Below are 22606 nucleotides of genomic sequence, written 5' to 3'. Positions count from 1 at the left end.
ACTGAGCAGTTGGCTACACGACAGTGGGACTGTATTATAGGTTGTGCATATGAGGAGTATAGCTGCTGTTGTAGGCTCATTTCTCATTCAGTAGTAGTCTGTAGATCTTGTAATAAAAGCCAAAATACATTTACGATGTGATGACAGATTGCCCTCTCTGGGGCCCCCTGATCAATACATGGTTTATATTGTATTATTAAGAGTAGATTACAGTTATTGTAATTATGATATAAATCTGGCAGCGTGACCAGCCACGTGACTGCTCCATTTGATTGATGGAAAGAGTTGTAAACTACAATGACATAGATTTAAAAATATAGTATACGGTTATACCTTTGGTGACCTTCACCGGAAAATATCTTGGTAACAATATAAAAAATGTTCAGAGACTCACAAAATATTTTGTCATATTATATTATATGTAGTATCTTTTGTGTATTATATCCATATGATATTATTATCTTATTTGTGAGGTCCAGTTTAAGTGATGATAAATCATTTTCGTGAGGTCTTTTTCCAACAACTATCAAATGTTGTATTTGTGTGGCCTGCAATAAGCTGGTGTCATACAATATGAATATACACAGGTATCACAAAGTGTTAGCGGGGCAGCGTCAGAGTGAAATTGGGGCCGGGTGCGCGCCATGTCAGTGGTGCTGAGCGGCACCAGTGGTGATGTCGATGGTGTTCGCGGCATTGGTGGTGTTGGACCTGTGTCGGTAGTGTTCAGGAGCTACAGTGTTGGTGTTGAAGCCATACCGTCAGTGTTTAAATAGGTACTGGTGGCATCGGTGTTGGGGATGTCGGCTTTGAAATTCGTCACAAACTCCGAGTTCCAGTCCTATTAAAAATAAAACTTTATGTCTACTTTGTTACCAAAAGTGCTTACATCGGATTATTTTCCATATCCAAAGGTCAATGTCACTATTATTGAAAATAAAAAAGTAGTATTGATCGCAGCAATAAAAATTTCATCGGGTTATCATTTTCGTTCATTCTTTGGATTGCTTTGTGAGGTCATGATGGTCAAAGGTTGATGTCACAGTGACTAAAGATTTGTTTCTGCGGAATAACCAAAATTACATGAGACACGTCCCATTTGGAGTTCTTGTTGAAAATCTTCACTCTTGAAGACACACCAGCCCATTGTCACCATTGAGGGTAAAGTTGGGGCGAACGTACGTCCAGTTTCAGCTGTTAAAGACAGAAAACAAACAGGGACCCTCCAAAATTTAGACATACAGCTGGATCTACCTAATTATTATCTGCTTATAGTTACTGATGATCAACCCTGCCGTGTCCAATCCTTCGTAATCAAAGAAAATTGACAATTTCCGAAGAATTGCTGGTTCCTCATGAATATACATGGTCAAGTTATGACAATTAGTATCGTACATAATCAAATATAATATGTATATATATCATATTAACAGTCAGGGTCATGTAAGGACGTGCCAGGTTTGTTGGGTGGAGGAAAGCCGGAGTACCCGGAGAAAAACCACCGACCAGCGGTCAGTACCTGGCAACTGCCCCACTTGGGATTCGAACCCGCATCCCAGAGGTGGAGGGCTTGTGGTAATATGTCGGGACATCTTAACCACTCGGCCACCGCAATTAGTATCGTACATAATCAAATATAATATGTATATATATCATATTATATAACGATTAATGGACAGATGTCTCTGTAAGCCGATGATGTCAGAAGTATGATCAAATAATTAATGATTCATTATGTATAAATATGCCATACACTCGTCATCCCCTGTGTACAGTAAACCAATGTATTCTCCCAGCAACATAATTTTTGGGGGGGGGCTTTTTCATGCCCAAACTCTTTTTCCGGGTGACAAAAATTTCAAAATTTTAATTTTATGGATCTATTTTACACATTCTAGAGACTTGGTGATGTGAACAATTTTCGCGATTTCAGCTCCACCGTAAAATTCTGTATTTTTGTACATGTTCACATTTAAATGGTACATCCAGGTGTCTGTTATTTAGTCCATAGCCTTGTTTTGTTTATGTTTCCTATAGAACTAAATTCTGCCTGCTCCCTTCATGTTCACACCAGAGAATGGTATGAATAATTCACTGACTTTGTGTTGCAATGCAAAGCATGCAGCCCTTTCAAGTCTGGTGACAATTACCATATACAGTAGGCTGAACACAGGGAAACTATATAATATATAACAGTTTAAATTTGTAACCACGGCAATACCTACGAATATAACAGTCTACATATGTGACACAGTTTACATATGTATCCAACCTACATGTTATACATATCCTACACATGTTACAAAATACACATATATAACACGGTCTATATATCTAAAGAGCCTTTCTCTAGTTATAATTCATCATAATTTTTAATTTTAATAATTAATTATGCTAATTTTTACATAATTAATGCAGTCTAAGGTATACAGTCTAATTAATGTAAAGTGCTGGAATTTGGGGTCAGTGCTGGAAAAGTGCTTGAATTTTGGGTCAGTGCTGGAAAAGTGCTGAAATTTTTCTTTAAATCCTTGAAAAGTGCTGGAATTGAAACTTCATGCTTCCAGAACACTGACAAAAGCTCTGTTGTCAATCAATTTATCATAATTTCAGTAATTACTTGGGATGACTTTGTTGTTTGATAAGATTGTGTAATTGAATCTAATTACTCTGATAAAATTGTACTAACAAATTACTTGCAAATTGCAAAAAAAGGCATGTTTTCTGAAAATTCTGATTTCGAGTCCAATGTAGATGAAAAAAAGTAGTGCTTGAAAATCTAGAAAAAGTGCTTGAAAAGTGCTGGAATTTTGGTTTGAAAATCTGTAACGAACCATGAGTCTAACGTATACAGTCTAATTAATGTAGCACAGTACATGTATAGTAATCTACTTAAACAGCTAGTTTACATATAATATGCAGATTGTGTTTTCCATTATGTGATATGTAGACTAGTCTATTATGTAATATGTAGACTGATTATTTATGTAAATATGAATATTTGTCTATTATGTAATTAATATGAATATTTGTCTATTATGTAATATGAATATTTGTCTAGTATTAAATATGTAGACTTGTCTATTATGTAATATGTAGACTACTCTGTTATTCAATTTGTAGACTAGTCTTATTAGCTAAAATATAGACCTGTCCATTATGTAATATATAGACCTGTCCATTTTGTAATATGTAGACTAGTCTCATTAGCTAATATATAGACTTGTCTATTATGTAATATGTAGACTTGTCTAATGTAATATGTAGACTTGTCTTATTATGTAATATATAGACTTGTTAGTATTCAACATGTAGACTTGTCTATTATGTAATATGTAGACTTGTCTAATGTAATATGTAGATGACTTGTCTTATTATGTAATATATAGACTTGTCTAGTATTCAACATGTAGACTTGTCTATTATGTAATATGTAGACTTGTCTAATGTAATATGTAGACTTGTCTATTATGTAATATGTAGACTTGTCTAATGTAATATGTAGACTTGTCTAATGTAATATGTAGACTTGTCTAATGTAATATGTAGACTTGTCTAATGTAATATATAGACTTGTCTAATGTAATATGTAGACTTGTCTTATTATGTAATATATAGACTTGTCTAGTATTCAACATGTAGACTTGTCTAATGTAATATGTAGACTTGTCTAATGTAATATGTAGACTTGTCTTATTATGTAATATATAGACTTGTCTAGTATTCAACATGTAGACTTGTCTATTATGTAATATGTAGACTTGTCTAATGTAATATATAAACTTGTCTTATTATGTAATATATAGACTTGTCTTATTATGTAATATATAGACTTGTCTATTATGTTATATGTAGACTTGTCTATTATGTAACATGTAGACTTGTCTAATGTAATATGTAGACTTGTCTATTATGTAATATGTAGACTTGTCTAGTATTCAATATGTAGACTTGTCTAATGTAATATGTAGACTTGTCTAATGTAATATGTAGACTTGTCTAATGTAATATGTAGACTTGTCTAATGTAATATGTAGACTTGTCTAATGTAATATGTAGATTTGTCTATTATGCAACATGTAGACTTGTCTATTATGTAATATGTAGACTTGTCTATTATGTAATATGTAGATTTGTCTATTGTGTAATATGTAGACTGTACAGACTGTTATGTAAGGTTTAACAGAGCTGTTGGGGTGAGCCAGCACACTCTACCAGGCTGCTTGGTATTGATTTGTGTGGAATCCCACACACAATATATGTATTACATGGTGGGGAGCCAACACTTGCAGGCTCTCAAGCAGGCTGTGTTCACTGACTGGCACATAGGCTTTCCAACATGGAGACACAGACACACCTTCTAAAGCTACAACACCAACCCAACACGGATGTCTTTGTGGTGGAGTTGGTCTACCTTTGAACAGTCCAAGACAGATGCAAGCAGATTCTTCTTTTCCTCCGCGTAGTTTGACAACATCTCTGTGCTTTAGTTTGCAGGCATCATCAAAATGGAGCTACGCCCAGTGGCATCGAACGGTAGTGTTGTCACATTCCTAACATGTGGCTTATTGGAGTAATAGGCTGCACAAACTACACGATTCCATTGGACAGATGAGACAAAAATGTCACCAAAATAATGCTGAATTTCCTCTGATACAAACACCTTCCTGTAGGAATTTTTATCTGTAAATGAAGAACTGCAGCACATAATTGGTGTCTACGGTCGGCCTAGTGTTTCCAATTTCTCTGCCTCAGAGATGATAACTCGTGACAACACCGACTAGATATGTAATAATCGCAATGCAGTTTGGATGTGCGACGGTCTGAAGCTATCTTGTCGTATGTGACGGTCGAATGAAACCGTACAATATGGAGAGAGTACAATTCCATTGCTCCCACAATTAACATTTAAATCTACCTGTCTGAGTATATTGACAGTTATCTATAATAGCCTGCTGAAGGGGATGTCTTCTGTAGAATTACCTAGCTTTCCGGTTCATCAAAAATGTTACAATGATACTGTTTAGGGCATTTTAGTCAGCCAGGATTATTTCCGTATACTCTGGATCCGCTTGAGTGATTTTCAATTGTCAGAGAGTGACAACAGCACAAGGTTATTTACCTGGTGAAGGTCTCTATACATTTAAATAGAACTGTATAAATGACTGGTGTATATTGTCTCCATATATAACCCTGTGTGTCGGTACAAAAGACGTCAAGTCATATTCGATGTTTATTTGGAATGATATAGATATATTCATGCAAACCGTAAGTATTTTAGTGTTGGCAAAACATACAGGGACATCATGGTGTAAGATTCACCTTGGCTAGGGGCAGACGATGTCTGGGATAATAATGTAAAAGGCATCTTAAATTGACGATATACAAGGTGTATTTCATTATGTAGGCATTACACTTGACCTGTAGATTGGATAAACTATTTCTAATGTCTCAAAGATTTCTTCTATTCTACAGAACATTTTGTGGTCGTTTAATTTTCACTTCAACCATCAGAAAACACCTATTATATAACAGCTCCCACCATAAATTCACAGTGTATGGTGGAGTTCTACCGTCATGTGACCGTCACCAAGGGACATAACCAGAATGTTGTGAGATGCCAATATAATCGAATAAGTTCATTCAGCTGGATACTGTACAACTGCCATTTGTTAGTGAACTTAATAATTAATAAAGCTTACGTGTAGAGTTTATTCATCGGATGAGTTAATGGAAAACAGTTGACTGAATGTCTGACTCAGACTTTTCCTCTCATTTACACCCGGAGAGAGAGAGCCTTAATATCCTGTGATGCTTACATCGGAGATGATCTCTGAGACATAGATACTGAGTCTCATTGAATTGTATTTTCAATTTCTGGATTATATATCTTAACCTGCGTCTCTTGATGTCAAGCAGGTGTTTTAATACAAGGACAATCTTATAATTAAGCTTATCCTGAACTTAACAAATCATATATTTAACAAGTGCTACCTGGAGCTTGAGTTTTAATACAAGGGCTTGAGGCACTATCTGGAGCTTAAGTGCTTGTGACACTACTGGAAAACTGAGCTTTAAACAAGGGTTTGTCGGCCTACTTGACAACTGAGCCTAACAAGTGCTTGTTGTTCTAATTGATTGACAATTGAGCGCAATAAAGCTTGTGGCCCTACTTCATCATTGAGTCTAACAAGTGCTTGTTGCTCTACCTGACAACTGAGCCTAAGACTTGTGACATAGTCTGCTGAAGCTGCCGGATCTTTGAGAAGTAGCACTGGTGTGTTAGATGTAGTGAGATGGGTAGATTCCGATGTGTCGTCACCCCGGCCAGTGTTCTGTATAGTGTATGATGTCCAAGCACAGAGGATGGGACGACTTCGCAAAGTTCTATCAGGTCTCAGTGATATAGACTCTTTAGTGGTAATTGCTCTTTTTGTCACCAATCTGTTGTACGTACTGCAGTGTACACACCACATTAGTACAGGCGATCAGGTTGTGCTCTGAAATATGGGCAAAAGTTTCCACTTTCGCAAAAAGACACAACACAAATATACTGCAGCCTCGAACCAAAACATACAAATATTCACACACAATGCACATACTGCATACAGGCGAGGGTGTCCCTAAATGATGACCCTGATGACTGTTAATAGGATGTTAGACCAAGCCAGGAGAAATGATATTTTCGTGTGTCAACAGGTTAATTTTCGTGGTTCACTCATTCCAATATTTCTTGATATTGTTGTTCTTAGATTTGTCAATCAATTTCTTAATATTTCGCTGGTAGGTAAATTCTCTAATTTCAGTGAAAATAGCAAAATAACTGAAAGAATCCACAGGCAAAATTTAACAGTTATACAGATGGCAATTGTCTTTGGGTTGTGAGCACCACAACTTCCTCTTCTTTGAACTTGGAGCTTTTAAAACATAAAATAAGTTTATGAATGAACAGTCCACTATAGTCAATATTGCAGCATGAAATCTGTTATATTGTTTGATCTCCTGCTCAGTACATATTTTCCCTTGCCTATGATGAATGCACAAGTATTGAAAATGAAAACAAGTCCTATGGTGTTTTCAAATAGAGAAAATGAGACAATACCATTCTTTTTAGATATTTTACTTTTAAAGAATTGTGTTGAATTTAATTGTTACGCTTTGTTAAAAGAAGTTTTAGTTTAAACAATTGTTCATTGTTAAAAGAGGTCTGGACCTGGTTTCTTAAAACAAGCTTTAAGTAAAAAAAAATTCATAGAATTTACATAATGAGAAAATTATAACTTAAGTCTGCACTTCTATTTCCTGAAATCGAAGCTTAATTCAATACATAATATAGAGTGTTGTGTTAGGAAAGAATTGATGGTACATTTACCCAACTGATGTGATAGTAGTCTGTATGTATATGAGTCTGCTAGTCAAGACATATAGAAGAATAATTAATCCATTTCAGATAGGTTTTGACTAAACTAAAATCTTCAAACTTTGCCTAGAACATGTACACGATGAGTGATCCTCAGTGGTATCAGAATGTCTTTTTGTCTTGCAGCTGAACATGATTTTGCTAGAGCTGCAAAATTTTGAAGCAAAATTATTGAAAAAAAATGTTGAACAATCCAAAATCGATGCCGTAGTAAATATAGATATATTTTTATGAGTACATTTTTTCACACAAACAGCCTAAAACTGTTGTTGATATGATCATTTCTGAGCTGTTCTATAGTAATATTATACCTGGTATGTGATATTCTCACTTGGTCATATCAGTTCATGTATGGATATAGGTTTTGTGAAGATTTAATGAATGCCCAAAAAGACAAATTTCCACTCTATAATATAATCTAATGGCCAGAGCAAAACAGGTCGTTATTGCCATGACGTCTTTGTATTTATATGTTGATTTGTGTTGAAATTGGTTATTTTGGATCCTAGAATATTTAACTTATTAAACAGGTGGTCTTTATAAAGAGGTGGTCCCTAAAACTGGTGGTCTTTATAAAGAGGTGGTCCCTAAAACTGGTGGTCTTTATAAAGAGGTGGTCCCTAAAACTGGTGGTCTTTATAAAGAGGTGGTCCCTAAAACTGGTGGTCTTTATAAAGAGATGGTCCCTAAAACTGGTGGTCTTTATACAGAGGTGGTCTCTAAAACAGGTGGTCTTTATAAAGAAGTGGTCTCTAAAACTGGTGGTCTTTATACAAAGGTGGTTTTTATACAGATATGGTCTTTATACAGAGGTAGTCTTTATACAGAGGTGGTCTTTATACAGATGTGGTCTTTATACAGAGGTGATCCTTAAAACAGGTGGTCTGTATGAAGAGGTGGTTTTTATACAGAGATGGTCTGTATAAAGAGGTGGTCTTTATAAAGAGGTGGTCTCTAAAACAGGTGGTCTTTATAAAGAGGTGGTCTTTATACAGAGGTGGTCTCTAAAACAGGTTTTCTGTATACTGTATATATTATAAATATAATTTCTGATTTTTCAAAATTCCTTGTACACAAAAATGCATGTGCCTTTCATTTCCTTACCATGAAATCTCATAATGGACTGGTCTAGTCTTTGATTTAGAATAGTCTACATATGTCTTCAGGGATGAATGAGTTAACAAAATTGGGAAAAAGAAATCTTTCGCCCCTGAAATTACATAATGGACTGGTCTACTCTTTGATTTAGATTAGTCTACATGTGTCTTCAGAGATGAATGAGTAAATGACTGACCGCTGTTCCAGGCCCAACACCTGGATAGGATATGTATTAATATACATTTTGAAAATAAAAGGTTGATGCCTTGGATGTTGAGATGTGCAATAACAGTTGAAATGTTTCAAGTTAAATCATACTATATGGCAGCTGTAACCTATTTGATGGTCTCAAAACTTTAATTTGAAAAGCAGCTTCAATCAATGGTTTTTCAGCAAACTTCTTAATGAATTGATCAATAAGGAATCTCCACATTCCATATTAAAGTAATTCTATAAGGGGTCACCAGTTTGATGATCAGTCCTTGCCTCCTTATGTTTTCCTCAGCAGCTTCGTATTTTCTTTAACCACAGCTGTTAATAGGATGTAAAAGAATAGCAAACAAATCAACTCCAATTTAGTACTTGTGAGGTCTCCAGGTGGTACTACCTGTGTGTGGCCCTAATTTAGCACCTGTCTATATCCCCAATTAAGCACATGTGTGTCCCCAGAATTAAGCACCTGTCTGTGTCCCTTTAGCACATGTGTGTCCCCAAAATTAAGCACCTGCCTATATGTCCCTTCAGCACATGCGTGTCCCCTGAATTCCCAAATGAAGCAACCTGTATGTGTCTCAGATTAAGCAAATGTGTCTTTCATATGTCTACCCCAATTATCTCTTGTGTCTGTCCTCAACTTAAGGTAGCACTTGTATGTGTCACAAATTAAGCACATGTGTCTTTCATCTGTCTGCCTGAATTAAGCAACGGTGTCTGCCCAGCTGAGCACCTGTATGTGTCTCAAATTAAGCATATGTGTCTTTCATCTGTCTGCCTGAATTAAGCACATAGGTGTCTGCCCAGCTGAGCATCTGTATATGTCTCAAATTAAGCACATGTGTCTTTCATCTGTCTGCCTCAATTAAGCACCGGTGTCTGCCCAGCTGAGCACCTGTGAACACATGTAGTTGAAACAGGAAGTAACTGAACTGATATAAACCAAGCTAGCTGTGCAGTTCTAACTTTTTGGTGTAATTCACTAGGCCTTATTGATTTCTGGAAAATAATTAGAAATATATGAGTGTTGTCCCTGGGCACGTGTACAGTATTGATCTGAGCCAGCATAGCTTGCTAGTCCTGATGTTTAGCTGGCAGCCCAGTTAACTCGGCCTTCCACACAGCTCCCTCTGTCAGCACTGCAGATCCATATTCTGTATGGTGTTACACTAGGCAGTCACCACGGCCATGTTGGATCTGCTGTCTACCGCATAGATCTCCGTCCTCGGTGATGTCTGCTGTCTAGATCTGAGTCGTCTGTGATCTTTACAACAGTCTCTCCTTCTCCCGTGGAAATACAAAGCTGTGAGGACAGATTGTGTTTGGATTGTGTTTGGATTGCCTGCGTTTTGGTCTAGTTTCAGGGGAGTGTGTACTGGATTTGGGTTGGATTGACCCACCGTGTGTTTCACTATAGTCTGTTATGTTTCTGTGTATACAGCAAGCAGACAGCAGCCTAAAGCTATAGGATCATCACCTGAAGACGCCTGTAGACTCTGTGGTCAACTCAATGTTGTCTTACTGACTCTAATACTATACCAGAGATTTACACTTAAGTGTCAGAAAACACTGGGCAGCTGATTTGTCTAACTGGACAAAATCAAAGACACTGGTGAAGTCACTTTGGCCTTGCTTGGTCAGTTTTGGCTTTATCATAGCTAATTACTGGATATAAGGTGATATCTGATGCCCCAGGGTGTTAGATAGAGTCAGAGATTTCCTCAGAGATTTTGAGGAATATCTCGGGAGGGCTCTACCTGTTAGTTATTAACACTGATAAACCTTCGGGCTGTACTTAGTAGTACATGTAGACTGCTTAGTGTAGTTATAGCTTGAAATGAAGGAAACGTCAAGAACGTTTTAACCACATAAATAGGTAAAGTTTTGGTTGAATCGCTTCACAAATTGGTAAAGTCTCGGTCAAAGGATTGCTTCACAAATAGGTAAAATCTCGGTGGGTTTGCTGAATCAGCAGTGTTAATCTGTGCTGGGCGAGACAGCAGATTTGTAAACAGTGAGGATCGTGTCAGCCTGCTAACGGTGAAGCGTTGCAACTGAATGTCAACTAATGGACAATTGATTTTTACCTGGACACGAGTGTGAATGTCTGTGGGTTCATGACATATTGCAAAATCACCATTGGAATGTTAACTGCCTGTGAAAAGCATTAGAAAAGCACTCGATATTAATTATCAGCATTGTGGAAGGGTCTGATTCGAGATTGTCTATTTCCTGTAATTTCGATTTTAGGTTAGATTTACAAAAAACAGAAGAAGAAAAAGAAGACCATTAAAAAACAGACAGTTCTGTAAAACTTAAGTGTCAGATAAATGAACTGAATGATCAAGATCTGATACTTGAGTGTGTTCAAAGTTTACTGAGACATTTTAGAGAAGTAGTGTTTTCTGTCGTGTAACAACGTTTAGATGAGGTGTTGCTAGGGTGTAGAGGGTTTGGAGCGGGACTCATGTGTATACTATGGTAGCTGTGAAGATACAGTCACAGGACCAATACAATCTACTCGACAGCTCTTCATCTATTTCATTGGTAAGTTCTTCTTCTCTGATTTGAGGTATTCTACATCTGTATATTAGAGTTATCTGCCCTTGCGGGTAGGTATCGATTACGACATCATGTGTTTATGAGCATAACATCATTCATTCATGAGGACATGAGGTGAATTTTGCTCACAAACTAATGATGTCACGATGGATACCTAAGGCAAGGGAGATTACTCTATAATATGCAAAGACGGAATGAATAAGGATTGAGATAAGTTCAGTATGACAATCAGATTATGCATTAAGTTAGCCATTTACTCTGAAATATATTGTGACTGTGGCTTGACATTTATATAGAAACGTAATTGCAGAAATTGGTTCTATCATGTATAAGATCAAATATAAAAATTTAATTGTATTTGAACATTTAGTTTAAAGACCCTTTACCTTAGCAAAACAGAAATTAAAAGTTTCTTAAAAACAACAATGCTATGCGAAAATGTATATCAATTGCCTAAGAGGATGTAATAAAGCTGACCAAATGCAAGATTCCCTGCGTAAAGTATTAACAGTGAAGATTCATTTTGCTGTTTTGTCGCACAGTGATAATCAAACGACACGCGGTAATTAGAACGATGGCAGGAAACATAAAACGACGGGCGTTATGAAATTTAGCTTTTAATTTATTTAAATTAAATTGTTAGAAAGGTGATGGTAAGTGTACTTATAACGGTTAATTAATAATGTAATTATGACTCTTAAAAATTATCAATTTCATTTTACATTCCCAATTTAAAAATTAAAAGCCGTTTCGGAAAGGTAGTGGGCCTTTAATGGATATAAGTGTGTTGCTCGTTATATGTAAAGGGAGATAATCAACTGTCAAGGGAGACAATCCATTTTGAAGGAGGTGATTTAATTATTAGAGGAGATATATCACTGCATGTCATAATCTTTTAGATGATATCATCCAATAATTGGTCGATGTTAATCCTCATACAGAATTTTAATGATTCCACAGCCAGATTTTATTGACCAGAAAGAAAAATTTATTTCCTAAATGAAAACAAATTTGCTTTATTGAGTAGCAGATTTGGGAATAACTATTAATGCTATATGTTATTGAATCAATGACTGTTCTGTAAGTGGAGCTCCTGTTTATCATAGCTAGCTGATGGAGCTGTGTCAACAGATATACGCTATAGAACAAGTTGACTGGAAATCTCAAACAATATTTACAGACAACCACACCTCTGATATATAGATTTCTCTCAGTATGGTAAAATTAACTGCCAGGCTGTGTTTTACCACGCCTCGATCGTGCTCGCACATGCACTTGTAACCTATAATTCAATGTCGGAGCATTCACAATGCATGTACCCAGTGTGGTTTGATTGACAACTAGCTTATGCTAGGTTTACACTATGTTCCCGGCGGCCACGGCAGCCCCGTTTCGGGCCGTGGACAAAACGTGATAGACAAACGTGAGCGGTCGTGATTACCGTGGATGCCGTGCCAGATTTTTAAACTGTCAAAAAATTTGCCACGGCAGTCACGGTACAGATGGTAAACGCCACAGGATGTCATAAAACGGGATTGACGTAACAAAACGTAACAATGCGTGCGAGGCCGTAACAAAACTTCCAGACGGTCCGTGGTGGAACGGGCAGCAAGCACGTTTTCCGGAATCTAACGGTGATTTCAAGTTTTGTGACGTTCTGTTGCGTTTTTTTCCATGTTTTATCATGGTTGATGCAGATTGGCTGCACGTTTTGTGCCGTTTTGTTCAAGGTTTGTCAAGGTTTTGAGGGCAAGCCAAGGTGGATGATAACCGTTTCGATACGTTCTGTCAAGGCACATCACGGCTTGTAGCGATTGAAAGCCCGACATGATACGGCATGTTACGTCTTATTACGGTCTTACGTTGCAACCAATATCTGATAAAGTATCATTGCCTGGCCTGGTACATATTTGCTACTTCATGGATTATTTGTATTATTAAATAGAAATAGTCATTATCAAACACATTAAAACCATCAAATTATACAAAAGCTATTTTTGCATAAGACAGATTAAGTGATTAACCATTACAGAAAAAATTGGCGTAAAAACACTTGGCTATAATAATTATATATTCATACCAAATATAATTTGTAATTAAAATATGTTTGAAATGACATTTTCGGCAATAAATATTGTTTCATTTGCTTCAAAAAAAAATCCCGGTATCAGACTTTCATCCCTAGTAAGCCTTGGCGGACCATGAAAAACGTATCGTAGCTTGATCAAAAAGTGTAAAACGTGGCAGACCTCATCAGATCGTAACAGGCCTAGTGAGAACGTAGTGGTATTCTTGATAGACCGTGCTAAAGCCGTAGTGTACCTTTAACCTCCCGGAACAGCACTTTCCCGTATATCCACGGTCCATGACGTAATCCATAAAAGACGGTGGCAAAACTTCACAAGACCTAGCTCAACTTGAATACAGAGACAAAAATAGCCAAAACTCCACGGAGCACCACATTTCGGGCAAACGGGGCTACCGTGATCGCTGGGAACATAGTGTTAACCTAGCATAACCGTCTATTTTTCAAATATATTTATTCTGGTTATAGAAATGACTTAGAACTGCATATAGATGTATGAAATCGCCAAAAATAAAAAGAATTTCTTATAATGAGCTCTGGCTTATTTGATCCTCCTTCAGCAAAACCTGGTATGTCAATAATAAATGTACATGAATTTGATATAAGTAGGCTAGTGGTTTTTTCTCAGGGAACTTTGGCTTTCTTAATCTGGCAGAACCTGGTTTGTCCTTAATAACTGTACATGAATTTGATATAATTAGGATAGCGGTTTTTCTCAGGAGACTCTGGTTTTCCTCCTCTACCAATTCATGGTTTGTCCATGCCTTGTCCATGCCTTGTACTGCATGTTCAAGAATGTGATATAATTAAGATGAAGCTGAGTTGTGATAGATTGTGTCTGAGCTGTGTCACATCCCCCAAGTGCTAAGTATCTAGACAATGGCAGCTTATACTGATAATCAGGTCAAGTATGGATCGTCAGAGTTATGTCAGACTTTGTGTGGGATTCAATGTAACTGGAATGGCTAAGTGATACATAGAGTGATCTGTAGTGATAATTTGGCTGTAATTCTGCTATAAAGGGCACCTCTATATAAAGGACACCTATCTATAAAGGACAGATCCATCAACCCCATTTGGTGCATAAAGGGCACCTGTCTATAAAGGACATTTTTGCTGTGTTCCTTGGTGTCCTTTATAGACAGGTTTTGACTGTTTGAATCCTTAGATATAAACAGATAAAATTTAAAGTCTAATAGCTCATGATCAGTGTTTATTCTATTTGTGGCTCCATGTTTTCACTTCCACCTTTACATTTTAGGAATAACTTTATTTAAGCATTAATTATACAGTACTAGAATGGCTTTTGTCTAAATATATAATGCCTGATTTCTTTCTCCCAATTCAGAAGATTTAAAAACGCAAGTTATTCATATCTAATATAAGATGTTTTTTGTCAAACATATAAATGCTTTATTTCTTTTCTCCCAATTCAGAAGAAACCTTTAAAAGTAAGTTGATTGCTAATGATTTTGATATCTTTCACATAATAATTAACAAATAGCACCATTACAAAGTTTTTAACTCATCACTAACTGTGAGTGCATGGCATGCGCTCAGTTCACCGGCAGGACCTGTGGTAAAGTATCCTTCCAGAAGTCGTTAATTGTTAATATATCAAAGACATTTTAGTTGATGGTTCAATGAGCTCTCTGTTGGCCCAGGAGACTGGTTGTCTTCCTGTGGTACTCTGACTTCCCCCTCATCCAGAATCTGTCCATATTGTAACTTAGTTTACCCCAGTCCTAAATTCTGGTACTGTCTAAAAACCCACAAGATTAGTATTGAATGAAATACAAATTTACATATATATGTTCTCACTCTGTCCGTCATTTTCAAAGTCTTAATGTATTAATCAGTATCTTCTGAATTAGAAGTAATACAACCAAATATTGAGCAATATTTTACAAGATTTCTCATTAAGCTGAAGCAGCATCAAGTTGATTTTTAATTTGGATAATTCCAATGTGAGACCTGTAGCAGTGCAATTCTCCAGGGTTATAAAGGTCGTAAACAAATGTCAGCCCCCGCACTTGTACTGCAACACCAGGGAATGTGCCGCTGATGGAGTCTGTTGTGTAGATTCTCAGTCCCACAGGGATCTTCTGTCTAGTTATGTCACATTGTTAGGCAAAGATTGTGAACTTGTGACGTAATGGACAGTAATGGATGTGAAATGTTAAGTGTGAGAAGGATTATAGGAGTAGACAGTGTGAGGATGGTAGATTCCATCATATTGGTTCTGTCTTTATTGCTATATCTGAGCTTAATAGCTTAATTATAACCAGGGCTCAGGATCGCCCCACAAGACAATAGATGTTAACATGTCTTTTTGTAATTTGGTGGATGTGGTGTATAATGTGTCCTGTCAGATCACATACTGATTCCTAGCCCGATTTCATATCGAGAGAAATAGTCAAACCTGCTATGATTAGGGCACCTCTGTATAGAGGACTCCTGTCTATAAAGGACACCTGTACATAAAGGACCTCTATAAAAGGACACCTCTGTATAAAGGATACCTGTCTATAAAGGACACTTGTATAAAGGACCTCTATAAAGGTACACCTCTGTATAAAGGATACCTGTCTATAAAGGACCTCTATAAAAGTACACCTCTGTATAAAGGATACCTGTATGTCTATAAAGGACATACTCATAAACCTTATTTGGAACAATTTACAAGAATATTTACCATTACATAAAGATTGTCTCTGTATACTGGACACCTGTCTATAAAGGACATTTTTGTTGTGTCCCTTTTGATTGAACAGGTATTTAGGTCTTTCATGTTAATTCATTCTTTTGTTTGGTATCTTTCCTCATTCCATCCCCTCAAGTATGAGCGATTGGGGCATTGTATTGTCACTAGATCAGAAATGTTGTCAATTCAATACTTCTAGGACTTTATTTGTAAATGACAAATCATATCTGACCATCAAATAGTAATGCTTTGCCTGCTTCTTTACATGCCAATGTATATTATTTATGTTACTTTTCTATTACTGCTTATTGATAAACAGCATATCTATTTAAGCACTGGGTATATTTCAATCATACTTCCCTATAATTTCATAATGTACTGTTCCAGCCTTAGAATCAGCATAGTTCATACTTGTATTTAGGGGTGTTGGTGATGACTACCATTATATATCTATAGTATCCTGTGTCATGCACTTGACTCATTCATTCACTGTGTGTCTATTGATTTGTGTAACACACTTCCTATACAGTATTGTATAAGACTGTTTCTGATCCAATAAACACACCGGGCCGGCGCTGGTTTCATATATGCCGTATTCAACCCAATAAGCACTCTTTGGGAGATAACCAAGATGTGGCTGGCTTTATGTTTCAGTGACATATGATTGTATTTGGTCGGGAGTGATGTCTGATGTCCTGGACAGTTTGCTACAGTGACATAGCATTATGATTGTATTTGGTCGGGAGTGATGTCTGAAGTCCTGGAACTGTTTGCTGCTAGTGACATAAGCATTATGATTTGTATTTGGTCAGGGAGTGATAGTCTGATGTCCTGGACAGTTTGCTGCAGTGACGTAGCATTATGATTGTATTTGGTCAGGAGTGATGTCTGATGTCCTGGACAGTTTGCTGCAGTGACATAGCATTATGATTGTATTTGGTCAGGAGTGATGTCTGAAGTCCTTGACAGTTTGCTGCAGTGACATAGCATTATGATTGTATTTGGTCGGGAGTGATGTCTGAAGTCCTGGACAGTTTGCTGCAGTGACGTAGCATGCTGCAGTGACGTAGCATTATGATTGTATTTGGTCAGGAGTGATGTCTGTTGTCCTTGACAGTTTGCTGCAGTGACGTAGCATTATGATTGTATTTGGTCGGGAGTGATGTCTGATATCCTGGATAGTTTGCTGCAGTGACATAGCATTATGATTGTATTTGGTCAGGAGTGATGTCTGAAGTCCTGGACAGTTTAATTGCTGCAGTGACATAGCATGCTGCAGTGACGTAGCATTATGATTGTATTTGGTCGGGAGTGATGTCTGATATCCTGGATAGTTTGCTGCAGTGACGTAGCATTATGACTGTATTTGGTCAGGAGAGATGTCTGAAGTCTTGGACAGTTTGCTGCAGTGACGTAGCATTATGATTGTATTTAATCAGGAGTGATGTCTGAAGTCCTGGACAGTTTGCTGCAGTGATGTAGCATTATGATTGTATTTGGTCGGGAGTGATGTCTGAAGTCCTAGACAGTTTGCTGCAGTGAAGTAGCATTATGATTGTATTTGGTCGGGAGTGATGTCTGATGTCCTGGACAGTTTGCTGCAGTGACATAGCATTATGATTGTATTTGGTCGGAGTGATGTCTGAAGTCCTGGACAGTTTGCTTGCAGTGACGTAGCATTATGATTGTATTTGGTCGGGAGTGATGTCTGAAGTCCTGGACAATTTGCTGCAGTGACGTAGCATTATGATTGTATTTGGTCGGAGTGATGTCTGAAGTCCTGGACAGTTTGCTGCAGTGACTAGCATTATGATTGTATTTTGGTCAGGAGTGATGTTCTGATATCCTTGACAGTTTGCTGCAGTGACTTAGCATTATGATTGTATTTGGTCAGGAGTGATGTCTGAAGTCCTGGACAGTTTGCTGCTGCAGGGACGTAGCATTATGATTGTATTTGGTCAGGACGTGAAGTCTGATAATCCTTGACAGTTTGCTGCAGTGACGTAGCATTATGATTGTATTTGGTCAGAAAGTGATGTCTGAAGTCCTTGACAGTTTGCTGCAGTGATGTAGCATTATGATTGTATTTGGTCAGGAGTCTGATTGTCTGAATTCCTGGACAGTTTGCTGCAGTGACATAGCATTATGATTGTATTTGGTCAGGGAGTGATGTCTGAAGTCCTTGACAGTTTGCTGCTCAGTGACATAGCATTATGATTGTATTTGGTCAGGAGTGATGTTCTGAATGTCCTGGGACAGTTTGCTTGCAGTGATGTAGCATTATGATTGTATTTGGTCAGGAGTGATGTCTGATGTCCTGGACAGTTTGCTGCAGTGACATAGCATTATGATTGTATTTGGTCGGGAGTGATGTCTGAAGTCCTGGACAGTTTGCTGCAGTGACATAGCATTATGATTGTATTTGGTCGGGAGTGATGTCTGATGTCCTGGACAGTTTGCTGCAGTGACATAGCATTATGATTGTATTTGGTCGGGAGTGATGTCTGAAGTCCTGGACAGTTTGCTGCAGTGACATAGCATTATGATTGTATTTGGTCAGGAGTGTGATGTCTGAAGTCCTTGACAGTTTGCTGCAGTGACGTAGCATTATGATTGTATTTGGTCAGGAGTGATGTCTGAAGTCCTTGACAGTTTGCTGCAGTGACGTAGCATTATGATTGTATTTGGTCGGGAGTGATGTCTGAAGTCCTGGACAGTTTGCTGCAGTGACGTAGCATTATGATTGTATTTGGTCGGGAGTGATGTCTGAAGTCCTGGACAGTTTGCTGCAGTGACGTAGCATTATGATTGTATTTGGTCTGGAGTAGCATAGTGATTGTCTGATGTCCCTTGACAGTTTGCTGCAGTGACATAGCATTATGATTGTATTTGGTCAGGAGTGATGTCTGATGTCCTTGACAGTTTGCTGCAGTGACGTAGCATTATGATTTTATTTGGTCAGGAGTGATGTCTGAAGTCCTTGACAGTTTGCTGCAGTGACGTAGCATTATGATTGTATTTGGTCAGGAGTGATGTCTGAATGTCCTTGACAGTTTGCTGCAGTGATGTAGCATTATGATTGTATTTGGTCAGGAGTGATGTCTGTTGTCCTTGACAGTTTGCTGCAGTGATGTAGCATTATGATTGTATTTGGTCAGGAGTGATGTCTGAAGTCCTGGACAGTTTGCTGCAGTGACATAGCATTATGATTGTATTTGGTCAGGAGTGATGTCTGAAGTCCTGGACAGTTTGCTGCAGTGACATAGCATTATGATTTGTATTTGTCTTGATTACGGCAGATGACTTCAACAGTATGCTTCAGTGACGTAGCATTATGATTGTATTTGGTCAGGAGTGATGTCTGAAGTCCTTGACAGTTTGCTGTAGTGACGTAGCATTATGATTGTATTTGGTCGGGTCTGATACCGATGACTTCAAACAGTAATGCTTCAGTGACGTAGCATTATGACTGTATTTGGTCAGGAGTGATGTCTGATGTCCTTGACAGTTGCTGCTGCAGTGACATAGCATTATGATTGTATTTGGTCGGGTCTGATACCCGATGACTTCAACAGTATGCTTCAGTGACGTAGCATTATGACTGTATTTGGTCAGGAGTGATGTCTGATGTCCTTGACAGTTTGCTGCAGTGACGTAGCATTATGATTGTATTTGGTCGGGTCTGATACCCGATGACTTCAACAGTATGCTGCAGTGACGTAGCATTATGACTGTATTTGGTCAGGAGTGATGTCTGAAGTCCTTGACAGTTTGCTGCAGTGACGTAGCATTATGAATTGTATTTGGGTCGGGTCTGATACCCGATGACTTCAACAGTATGCTTCAGTGACGTAGTTGCTGATTGGACAGTATGATGTCTGAGTCCTTGACAGTTTGCTGCAGTGACATAGCATTATAATTGTATTTGGTCGGGAGTGATGTCTGATGTCCTTGACAGTTTGCTGCAGTGACATAGCATTATGATGTATTTGGTCAGGAGTATGTGATGTCTGAAGTCCTTGACAGTTATGCTGCAGTGACTGTAGCATTATGATTGTATTTGGTCAGGAGTGATGTCTGATGTCCTGGACAGTTTGCTGCAGTGACGTAGCATTATGATTGTATTTGGTCTGGGAGTGATGTCTGAATTCTTGGACAGTTTGGCTGCAGTGACGTAGCATTATGGATTGTATTTGGTCAGGAGTACTAGTGATGTCTGATGTCCTTGACAGTTTGCTGCAGTGACGTAGCATTATGATTGTATTTGGTCCAGGAGTGATGTCTGAAGTCCTTGACAGTTATGCTTGCAGTGACGTAGCTTTATGATTGTATTTGGTCAGGAGTGTTGTCTGACAGTCCAGCTTGGACAGTTTGCTGCATCGTGACATTATGACTTCAACAGTATTGGGTCGGGAAGATACCGATGACTTCAATCATAGATAGACACTGGAGACAACATATGTAATGTACACTATCACAAGGAAGGACACAACATTAATGTAATACAACAATCTCTCACCACACTATGCACAACAATGAGGATCTCACACCGACACTATAATGCAATCATTAGATACAACACCACACTATCACAAGGAGACAAAACATTAATGTAATACAACATTCTCTCATGATCAAAACATATTATCAGGTGATCCAAGCAGAAAGGGTGCACTGCTATACTACAAATGTTTAACAGAAAACCAAAAGCCAGCAGATACCACATGCATGTAATTCACATACAGGGGAGACCTCTCTGAAAAGATCTTCAAAAACAAAATTAGAAACACAAATTAAATTATAAAAATTTTTTATATTGTTTTAAAATTGTGATCTTTAACTGCACTTTTAATTACACTTTTTGATCCTCATTCTACTACTAGGTAATGGTCGACACTGATTGCACCGTCCTATATGTACAGGCTATATACTCAAAATGGGATGATGTGTTGAACTTGTGTACAAATTTCTTTTTCATTAATAAACAAGTCTTTTGTTAAAACTTTAAATTAATGGGGAAAAAACCCCATAGTATTTTATAATCATTAAATGAATTTTAAATGGACTAAAATTTATATTATACATTACTAAAACAAAAACACACAATTTCAAAGTTCTTCCTAACTGATTTTAACTTTATCACTTGACTACTGTATGAAAGCCGATTATTTTGATGGCTCAAATTTTTTTTCGATTTTGACTTAAAACAGTAAAATCAAAGTTTGGTGGATCAAAACCTGCAATATGGCTGTAAGAGTATATATGATTTATTTATTATTTGTATAAAATTTTCATGACAGCTTTAAGTCAAGAAAAATTACCCAATGAAAATTATCGGCTATATGGTACTTCCTGCTTTGATTATAAATAAATGCCTCTTATAAAAGTCAAGAAGCCAAACTGTTAATTATATTAGATTTCCAGTGACAATTTAATATCTTAAGAAACCATTCTTATGATGACCTTGACCTTGACCTTATTCAGTACTGATAATGATGTAACTGCCCTCTGACCTTGACATTTGCGTCAGTACTTATGATGATGAAACTGACCTTGACCTTTTACCTCTTTATCCGTACTAATGATGATGAAACTGTCCTCTGACCTTGATCTTTTTATTTGTACTTATGACGATGAAACTGTCTTTTGTTCTCTACCTCTTTGTCAGTACTGTCCTCTGACCTTGAACTCTTTGTCGTTACAGGGATCAGGAGAATCCAATATAAGTCAGCCTTCCTCCGACATTTCTCTAGACGAGGAACGAGAAGCCCTGCGGCGGGAGACGGTGCGGCAGGCATTGGATCAGCTGGAAAAGGCACGGGTATGTCATAAGATCTAACTCATTATATATCATATTTGTTACATTTCTCATATTCTTGGTACATAAGTGCACTTGGCCCCCTTCTATGCTTTTGCAGTCCATTAAAAATGAATTCTTTAATCGATGACTACCTAAACCTCTTCATATCTGACAATACTCCTCTGACATCTCTCCAATCCTTTTATCTTTGCAACTTACCGTATTCACTGTAATAATTGCTCTTCCCCTATAAGCACCACACGTTCACACCTCAGCTCTTCTGATAGAGAAGTTGTTATATTTTACACACACACACCCTCCCTCCCGCCACCAAAGAGCATGGATTTAACAATGTTTTTACAGCTGTGTGAATCTTACAACATTGGAATTGTATTCCATATTACATGATTTTGCAAGTCTTGTACATGTAAATCATGCTGTAATAATGCATCTTAAAGGAATGAAGGTATACCGAATGCATTCGAGTGTACTGTGACAGAGTGATATGCCATGGGTACAGAAGGATTTGGAATATGGCTGACTTCTTCTGGAGGTTTTTCCTCCACACCTTAATTTGGTTATCTGATAGGGTCCAAATTTGTTATAATTTTTTAAGTGCCCTGGGCGGTTATTACGATTTGAAAATAAAATCTCGAAATGTACGCTAAAAACTGTTTACATTAAGAAACTTCTGTACAATGATATTCTTACCTGACCAAAATT

General features: G+C 37.5%; 1 protein-coding gene across 8 annotated transcripts in view; it reads left to right on the top strand.

Annotated features, from left to right (window-relative positions):
• LOC138310600 (voltage-dependent L-type calcium channel subunit beta-1-like) overlaps positions 1–22606 on the top strand; it is a 69209-nt gene that overhangs the window by 26688 nt on the left and 19915 nt on the right. For 3 of the 8 annotated variants that reach the window (XM_069251868.1, XM_069251875.1, XM_069251869.1), the window contains one exon: positions 21788–21904. In XM_069251868.1, the coding sequence (XP_069107969.1) occupies positions 21788–21904 (117 nt within the window). Of the gene's footprint in view, positions 1–4325; positions 5269–5846; positions 6421–9786; positions 11279–14815; positions 14831–21787; positions 21905–22606 lie in introns of those variants that run through there. The other 5 variants (XM_069251874.1, XM_069251873.1, XM_069251871.1 and 2 more) reach the window with 5 other exon arrangements.

Source organism: Argopecten irradians, chromosome 16, assembly GCF_041381155.1.
Source record: "Argopecten irradians isolate NY chromosome 16, Ai_NY, whole genome shotgun sequence".
NCBI classification, from domain to species: Eukaryota; Metazoa; Mollusca; class Bivalvia; order Pectinida; family Pectinidae; genus Argopecten; species Argopecten irradians.
This window is presented reverse-complemented; position numbering and strand designations above follow the sequence as displayed.